The sequence below is a fragment of the Sander vitreus genome, chromosome 21, assembly GCF_031162955.1.
Source record: "Sander vitreus isolate 19-12246 chromosome 21, sanVit1, whole genome shotgun sequence".
Classification (NCBI taxonomy): domain Eukaryota; kingdom Metazoa; phylum Chordata; class Actinopteri; order Perciformes; family Percidae; genus Sander; species Sander vitreus.
In genome coordinates, this window is record NC_135875.1 from 645,813 (window position 1) to 655,812 (window position 10,000).

General features: G+C 45.6%; 1 protein-coding gene across 1 annotated transcript in view; it reads right to left on the minus strand.

The window, feature by feature from the left end:
* LOC144536674 (uncharacterized) overlaps positions 1–10,000 on the minus strand; it is a 99,571-nt gene that overhangs the window by 58,103 nt on the left and 31,468 nt on the right. Inside the window, exons 7-10 of the mRNA XM_078279937.1 lie at positions 5,016–5,106; positions 3,733–3,817; positions 2,658–2,753; positions 494–608 (exon numbers count right to left, since the gene is read on the minus strand). Coding sequence (XP_078136063.1) covers positions 494–608; positions 2,658–2,753; positions 3,733–3,817; positions 5,016–5,106 — 387 coding nt within the window. The remainder of the gene's footprint in view (positions 1–493; positions 609–2,657; positions 2,754–3,732; positions 3,818–5,015; positions 5,107–10,000) is intronic.

Genomic DNA, 10,000 nt, shown 5'->3' on the forward strand with positions numbered 1-10,000 from the left:
CGTGTTAAACCAGCCAATAGCGCGGCCAGGTGGATAAGCCAGTTTGTGATTGGTTCCTGCAAAATTGTAACGGAAGCAGGATAGATAAACGTACAGGTTTCCAGCCTGAGCTGCAGGGAGGAATCAAACCCCCGGCAGATTGGGCTGGGTTTACCCAGTCTATCCTTAGCCCTCAGAGGATTACATTGTTAAAGCAAGAAGCTACCCTCAAAAACGCTGGTTACACTTTACTTGAAGGTATCTACACAAGAGTGACATGACACTGTCATGAACGTGTCATAAACATTATAAACATCATGTAGATACCTTCAACTTTTCCTAATGCAAAGAGGTTAACATTAAAAACTGAGCCCCAAAACGTTTGTTTAAAGTCCTTTTTACTTATACATCAAGACACAAGAGACAAAAATTGATTTTTAATTGGTTAATTGATTATTTTAACCCAGCCCTATTGTTTTTTACAATAAAAAGGAAACTCTTGCTCCCGTCTCACCTGCAGCAGTATCCTCTGCAGGTACTCCAGCTGGGATCGAACGGCAGAACAGTCTTCAGCCATTTCCTCCACATCCAGACCCAAACCAGGAGTACCGGGAGACAGGCTTGGAGACCTGAGGACAGAAACACTGTTCACAAATCTACAGCTGGTAAACGCACCGCTGTCTGCTGCTACTAGCCAGTCTGATGGTTTGTCGGATCACGCTGATGGTTGTCCAAGACTTTGAGGGGTCGAGACGGAGACAAGACCGATACTTTGAGGGGTTGAGACCGAGACTTTGAGGGGTTGAGACCGAGACTTTGAGGGGTTGAGACCGAGACTTTGAGGGGTTGAGACCGAGACTTTGAGACCGAGACTTTGAGGGGTTGAGACCAAGACAAGACTGAGACGTTGAGGGGTTGAGACCAAGACTTTGAGGGGTTGAGAGCGAGACTTTGAGGGGTTGAGACCAAGACAAGACTGAGACGTTGAGGGGTTGAGACCGAGACTTTGAGGGGTTGAGACCGAGACTTTGAGGGGTTGAGACCGAGACTTTGAGGGGTTGAGACCAAGACTTTGAGGGGTTGAGACCGAGACTTTGAGGGGTTGAGACCAAGACTTTGAGGGGTCGAGACGGAGACAAGACTGAGACTTTGAGGAGTTGAGACCGAGACTTTGAGGGGTTGAGACCGAGACTTTGAGGGGTTGAGACCGAGACTTTGAGGGGTTGAGACCGAGACTTTGAGGGGTTGAGACCAAGACTTTGAGGGGTTGAGACCAAGACTTTGAGGGGTCGAGACCAAGACAAGACTGAGACTTTGAGGAGTTGAGACCGAGACTTTGAGGGGTTGAGACCGAGACTTTGAGGGGTTGAGACCGAGACTTTGAGGGGTCGAGACCGAGACTTTGAGGGGTTGAGACCGAGACTTTGAGGGGTTGAGACCGAGACTTTGAGGGGTTGAGACCGAGACTTTGAGGGGTTGAGACTGAGACTTTGAGACCGAGACTTTGAGGGGTTGAGACCGAGACTTTGAGGGGTTGAGACCGAGACTTTGAGGGGTTGAGACCGAGACGTTGAGGGGTTGAGAGCGAGACTTTGAGGGGTTGAGACCGAGACTTTGAGGGGTTGAGACCAAGACAAGACCGAGACTTTGAGGGGTTGAGACCGAGACTTTGAGGGGTTGAGACCAAGACAAGACTGAGACTTTGAGGGGTTGAGACCAAGACGTTGAGGGGTTGAGACCAAGACTTTGAGGGGTTGAGACCAAGACAAGACTGAGACTTTGAGGGGTTGAGACCGAGACTTTGAGGGGTTGAGACCGAGACTTTGAGACCGCAACAAGACCAAGACCACCTCAGTGCCAGACAGCCAAAGCTTCATCTTCTGTCTCCTGCATTCATTTTCTTGGGAGGGTGCGTTAAAGGGGTCAAGTTATTGGTTGCATTTAAAGCTAGTTATACGTCCGTTCGTTTGGGCAGGTGAGAACACGGCAATCAAACTCTATCTGTCTCCTGTAGTCAGGTGTGTCCAGCAGTCTGAGCTGGTGTCTCCTGTAGTCAGGTGTGTTCAGCAGTCTGAGCTAGTGTCTCCTGTAGTCAGGTGTGTTCAGCAGTCTGAGCTGATGTCTCCTGTAGTCAAGTGTGTTCAGCAGTCTGAGCTGATGTCTCCTGTAGTCAGGTGTGTTCAGCAGTCTGAGCTGATGTCTCCTGTAGTCAGGTGTGTCCAGCAGTCTGAGCTGATGTCTCCTGTAGTCAGGTGTGTTCAGCAGTCTGAGCTGATGTCTCCTGTAGTCAAGTGTGTTCAGCAGTCTAAGCTGATGTCTCCTGTAGTCAGGTGTGTCCAGCAGTCTGAGCTGATGTCTCCTGTAGTCAGGTGTGTTCAGCAGTCTGAGCTGATGTCTCCTGTAGTCAGGTGTGTCCAGCAGTCTGAGCTGATGTCTCCTGTAGTCAGGTGTGTCCAGCAGTCTGAGCTGATGTCTCCTGTAGTCAGGTGTGTTCAGCAGTCTGAGCTGATGTCTCCTGTAGTCAGGGGTGTTCAGCAGTCTGAGCTGATGTCTCCTGTAGTCAGACTGTAGTCAGGTCAGACTGAGACTTGTCTCACTCTCAGAGACCAAATGTTGCATGCTTTAAATAACAACCTGTTTAGTAACTGTGAGTGAGTTTAGTAACTGTTTTGTGTCACCTTGGAGGACAGAGGTCCAGAATCAGGCCGCTGTCCCCGGTCGTGTCCGTCCTCTTATTCCCAGGATCCTCAGTTAGCTTGAAGCACTGGAAATCACTGAGGGGACCATAGAAACGTTTGTGAACATGATGGTCAGTTACATTTGTACAAAAAAAAACATATTTTTGTTGTACTACACATTGCTGCAGCTCCTCTTTTCACCCTGTGTGTTGAGCTCTTTGTTTTAGCTACAGAGTGAGACCACTCACTGCTGTTACATCTTAGTTGGGAGTCGCACATGTTCAGTACCTAGGTAAGGACTACTAGCCAGTCAGAAGCAGAGTATGAGGGCGTGCCCTAACAGTACCTAGGTAAGGACTACTAGCCAGTCAGAAGCAGAGTATGAGGGCGTGTCCTAACAGTACCTAGGTAAGGACTACTAGCCAGTCAGAAGCAGAGTATGAGGGCGTGCCCTAACAGTACCTAGGTAAGGACTACTAGCCAGTCAGAAGCAGAGTATGAGGGCGTGTCCTGACAGTACCTAGGTAAGGACTACTAGCCAGTCAGAAGCAGAGTATGAGGGCCCTGACAGTACCTAGGTAAGGACTACTAGCCAGTCAGAAGCAGAGTATGAGGGCGTGTCCTAACAGTACCTAGGTAAGGACTACTAGCCAGTCAGAAGCAGAGTATGAGGGCGTGCCATGCTAGCAGCTAGGTGAGCATTATAACGTTTGTCTCTGAAGTAAAGGCTGGACTACAGTAGAGCTGTTTGGAGCAGTTGGTGAACAGTGTTTTCTGTTGGAGATGGTAAGTCCCCTTGGGGGGGACTTTGGGCTTTTTCACTTTGTAAACCTATAACATGCACAAAAAGATATATAACACAATAAAGGAAAGGGGAAAAAAACCAAAAAGCATAATATGAGCACTTTATGTAAAAGTCTGTAAGTATCATCAGGCTTGAGCGACGCTCAGGTGGACGTATAAGTTTACATCAGTTAAAACGACTGTTAGATACTGTTAGAAAGCTAAGAAGTTATACTTTTAGTTTAACACCATTACATTAACTGAAAACATTGCAAGAAATCCCTTCCCTCACCTTTCGTTTTCACTGTGGATGTCCTGTGTTCCCCAGCAGAGCTGTCTCATCCTCCACTGAGCCATGTGGGCTATCCCGTCTCCGTCTGCAGGTACACAGCGGCAGCGTTAGGAAACAGAGGAAAATGACTTTATTTGAAGTTATAAAAAGACAATAAAGGCTCAGAGATGTAATCACAAAATCAACTCTTAACTTTAATGTCCTGCATTCAATTCCCAACATAATAACATTATTATAGCAGGATCTAAACCCAAAGCTAAACAGTTTTGGCTGCTTAACAGAACTGTTAGCTTACTTGAACCACACTTTTTTAGATGCTAATCTGAACTGTTAGCTAACCTGAACAATACTTTTTTAGATGCTAATCTGAACTGTTAGCTAACTTGAACAATACTTTTTTAGCTGCTAATCTGAACTGTTAGCTAACTTGAACAATACTTTTTTAGCTGCTAATCTGAACTGTTAGCTAACTTGAACAATACTTTTTTAGCTGCTAATCTGAACTGTTAGCCAACCTGAACAATACTTTTTTAGATGCTAATCTGAACTGTTAGCTAACCTGAACCACACTTTTTTAGCTGCTAATCTGAACTGTTAGCTAACCTGAACAATACTTTTTTAGATGCTAATCTGAACTGTTAGCTAACTTGAACACACTTTTTTTAGATGCTAATCTGAACTGTTAGCTAACCTGAACAATACTTTTTAGATGCTAATCTGAACTGTTAGCTAACCTGAACAATACTTTTTTAGATGCTAATCTGAACTGTTAGTTAACCTGAACAATACTTTTTTAGCTGCTAATCTGAACTGTTAGCTAACCTGACAATACTTTTTTAGATGCTAATCTGAACTGTTAGCCAACCTGAACAATACTTTTTTAGCTGTCAGAGAGTACACCGCTTAGGTGTGTAATACATCACAAAACTCACGGTTTGGATCACAGTTTTGAGTCAAGGAGCTGATACATTTTCGGATCAGCACAAAACAGCTTATTATTTTTCATTTAATTACTAAAAAAACGTCGTAAAACTAGTCGTTTTGGTGCCTTAACGCAACAGTAATGTCCGCTGAAACGACCGGCAGCTTACTACTCATTGTATGTACGGGACGCCATAGATTTCTACCCAAACGTTATTGTAAACAATTGTGATTGGGTGTAATGGAAAATAAGTGTGTTTTTGGTGGACTGAGTCACACATCGCAGCCCTAACTCGGTGGCATCCATCATGTTTCATTTCTGTAGGTTTCTGACATCTATACACACAAACATACAAACGTACCGCTGTGCAGCGATGCATCTTCTGGGAGATCTGCGTCCAGCATGAGGTCATCATCATCCAGATCACAAGAGTCCAAGTTGTTCAAGACGTCCTGAAAGACACCGAAACAGAGACATAAGTGGTCTGTATGCTGTATTATATTTATAATTGGCTTTATACCTTCATCAGCCAAGAAGACAATGTGTGTGTGTCTCTGTGTGTGTGTCTCTCTCTGTGTGTGTGTGTGTGTGTGTGTGTGTGTGTGTGTGTGTGTCTCTGTGTGTGTGTCTCTGTGTGTGTGTGTTGTGTGTGTGTGTCTCTGTGTGTGTGTGTGTGTGTGTCTCTCTGTGTGTGTGTCTGTGTGTGTGTCTCTGTGTGTGTGTGTGTCTGTGTCTCTGTGTGTGTGTGTCTCTGTGTGTGTGTGTCTGTGTCTCTGTGTGTGTGTCTCTGTGTGTGTGTGTGTGTGTTGTCTGTGTGTATGTCTCTGTGTGTGTGTGTGTCTCTGTGTTTGTGTGTGTCTGTGTCTGTGTGTGTGTGTCTCTCTCTGTGTGTGTGTGTGTGTGTGTGTGTGTGTGTGTGTGTGTGTGTGTGTGTGTGTGTGTGTGTGTGTGTGTGTGTGTGTGTGTGTGTGTGTGTGTGTGTGTGTGTATATGTGTGTATATGTGTGGTCTGCTTCCTACGTTTCTTTTTGGGCTTCATGACGTTTTTTGATAGTCTTTTTATGTTTTTTCCAAAAAAAAACAGACATATTTGGCGCTTTTCCAACATTTTTGAAAATAAAATAAATAAATAATGTATGTTGCTTTTTCCTACCCTTCTGACATTTTCGACATTTACACAAACACAGACTTCTACGCTCACACAGGAGCGTAGAAGTCTGACCTGAACGCAGATGACAGAAGAAAAATCTGGGTTCAAACTCACTTGTTCCACATTCACAGGCAAGTTTCTGACTTTCAAAAGACATTTTAGGAAACACAGGCACATCATTCGAAACGATCTAACATCACTCATCGGTGACAAAACAGAAGCAGCAGCTACTTGATGCCTTTTCTTCTAATGGTCCTGTAGCTGAACATGAAGGACAGTGTGTGCAACATGTAGGGATGCACCGAATCCAGGATTCGGCTGAATATTGGGCTTGTTGACGGGGTTGGGTTTCTGCTGAACCCTACACTTGCACTCCGCGCTACGCTGGTCGACGTAACGACGGCGCCGTTGATTACGGGAAGGTGTTTACCTTACCGTAGGTGGAGCGAGATAGTGGGGCAGGTATGGTGCTGTTTGGCAGTACTTTCAGTCAAAAGAAGGCCGTTCAAGTCCAGCTACATGTTCAGTTTTGTTAGGATGGCCACATAGCGTTTGGATAATTACAGCAGGAGACTTGAGGCAGAGTTATGGTGCAGATCAACAGCTGTTTATTTCCCCGACAATTAACACAAAAATAGAAGCCATGATTGCGACAAACAAACTGAGCACCACAGGCAGCAGGTGGTCCGGCCAGCAGCAGCATTAGATGGAAACTGGCGGTCTGTTATAGCCTGCCACTGACATTATCTCGACCACAGTACAAGAGAACAATTATACAAAATACAACAACAAAAGACATTTCTACTTCTCTACTGTTACCTTAATATACTTGCATTATGTTACCTAATACAATCAAACATGGTTAGTTTGCACAATTAATTCAAGTACAGTTAATTAATGTACTCAAACACCCCTTCGCTACTTGAAACATGGTATCTCCTGGAACCTTTAAGATGGGGCTCGATACGCTCGGGACTCTTTTAGCCTGAACACTGTGGAGAGGAGACACAACAGGTGAGTTACTTGAACACAAACGTTACTATTGTACAAGCAGCAACTGTTAACCTGCATTCAATTAATCGGGACTACACCATACTGCACACGTTTAGGGAACCAAGCTAGCAAACTGAGTATGTTTCTCTCTTGACAGGGCTGGCCTCTATCAACACCAGCTGCAACCTCCACAAAACAGATTATTTACCAATAATGCCTCATTTCATTTACCCGTAACATAATGAGCTACAGTGTACTAATGCTGCCAAATATTAGTGATGAAGAGGTCCTTCATTACACATTTGCAACATCTGGTATGAAACATCTGGAAGAATACGAGCTGAGCATGAAGGGATCTACAGACAGCAGCCAGAATGCAGCAACTTCAGGTACGGCAAAGGAAGGACAGTCACTGTTTACTTCATTAATGTGTTGACTGTGTTCATGGACTGAGGACGGGACGAGGACTCAGCAGAATCTCAACCAGGGGGTTCAGGACTCAGCAGAACCTCAACCAGGGGGTTCAGGGTTCAGCAGAATCTCAACCAGGGGATTCAGGACTCAGCAGAACCTCAACCAGGGGATTCAGGGTTCAGCAGAACCCCAAAAATCTGGATTTGGTGCATCCCTACTAGAAACAGCTTCTGTCTTGCTGTCAAACCTGCTGTTCATGTCCCGAAACCTCACACAGTGTGATCATGTTTCCTGCCCGCCAACATAATCAGATCCCTCTATATTACAAGCAGTTGAGGTATGGCACCTGCAGAATCTCCTCTGATCTCTCCACTTCCTTCACTGCTAAAAACGTGTGTTAAGCAGACAGTGCCTCTCCCGGGCTGTCAGCTGTTCTCTGAGTCTTCCTACAGTGGGAGCAGAGTGACTGAACAGCGGGCTGCTGCTCGTTAGCTAACGTTAGCTTTCTCATTTCACCCCTCCAACATGCCTTCATCATACACTGGTTAGCTCATCTGGCGATAGCGATGTGCCTTCCTACGATGTGAAATGAGCGTGTGAAATCAACATTAAGTTGGTACATTTAACTATTTTAGAGGCTGTGGACGTTGTTTACTTCATTAATGTGTCGACTGCGTTAAGAAATCTGGATTCTGTGCATCCCTAGCAACGTCGTAACGTAAGTCAGAGGGGTTAGTAAGAAAGCAGAGACTAGATTATTGAGGTAGACGCAGACACACACGAGTACAGCTCTTCACGGCCTTGCAGGCACACATACCTGAACAAGAACACACAAAAAAGAAACCAATGTATTCCCATCTAGCAGCTACAGGACGAAGGACGGTGAAAGCTTCAACTAGATGCTGATGAAAAACTAAAAGACCTTCCCACCATTGTGAGGAGAAAGTCCTTTGAGCCTGGTGATCAATGGCGGTCTGAGGGTTTGTGTCTGTACAACAGAGGAGGGAGAGAGGGTCCATGCATTTTTATTTTCAGCCTGAAAACCACTAGCAACAAACTTATTATAGGTATGTGTTCGCTTTATTATATTCAACAATTGATCCAAACTCTCAGAGACGTGTGTTGGTTTGGAGACTGTTGTCAATTCATCAGAACATTCATCACTATATTATTACTATGATTGGAACACACACACACACACACACACACACAGAGAGAGAGACACACACACACACACACAGAGAGAGAGAGACACAGACACACACACACACACACACACACACACACACAGAGAGAGAGAGACACAGACACACACACACACACACACACACAGAGAGAGAGAGAGACACACACACACACACACACACACACACACAGAGAGAGACACACACACACACACACACACACACACACACACACAGAGAGACACACACACACACACAGAGAGACACACACACACACACACACACACAGAGAGAGACACACACACACACACACACACAGACACACACACACACACACAGAGCACACAGACACACACACACACACACACGGAGAGACACACACACACAGAGACACACACACAGACACACACAGAGAGACACACACACACACACACACACACACACACACACACACACACACACACACACACACACACAGAGACACACACACACACACAGAGAGACACACACAGAGACACACACACACACACACACACACAGAGACACACACACACACAGAGACACACACACACACAGAGACACACACACACACACACACAGAGACACACACACACACACAGAGAGAGACACACACACACACACACACACACACACACACAGAGACACACACACACACAAACACACACAGAGACACACACACACACACACACACACACACACACACACACACACACACACACACACACACACACACACACACACACACAGAGACACAGCAGACCAACACTGACCCCTGGTGGTAGATTTAAGACACAACCTGTGTCAACAAACGTCTATAAAATCAGAGAGCCAACTCATTAAAAAATATGAAACACAGTCAGGTTCACGTTATGTATATAAAAGGAAGTCTTCAGACATCAGCTCAGCCCTCGCTAACGTCCTCGGATCGTTACGGCCCTGAACTAATTAGGGTCAATCACTCTGTGAGACCTCGTTAACACACACAGAGACACAGAGATCATTAACACCCTCTCCACATTATTCAGGGAGTGTATTAACTGTACAGGAGGCAGTAATAATGCTCGCAGTCCAGGCTCCAGCTGAGAGAGAACCCAACGACTTACTGATCCTTACAATCCTGTCATTAATCCCCCCCCCCCCCCCCCCCGTTCATTCAACCTTTATTGGAGGTTTTGCAGATTTACATCAATATGAACCCAGAGGATTATGAACCAATCCAGTCACTGAATACATGCACAGAACAAATCAGTGATTGGATGTCCCATAACATTCTCCATTTAAAAGTGCTCTAAGCCATGTTGGGTGACGTCACTTCTTGTTGACATTCAAAGTATTATCAAAGAAAACGAAGCTAGCTCGCCCCTCCCTCCTCCTCATCCCGTCCCCCCCCCCTCCCTTCCGCGCACTAACCCCCCAACCCTAACCCCCCCCCCAAATCCTTCTTGTGGGTTATTGGCTGGAACACTGGAAGACTGTTTGTTATGTTTGGTGGTGCAGGTTGGCGCTGTTTGTTTTTGTTGCCGTTTGTGGAGCCTGGGCTGTCTACAGAGACCACGTTTTTTACAGTGTGTTCAGGGGACAGGC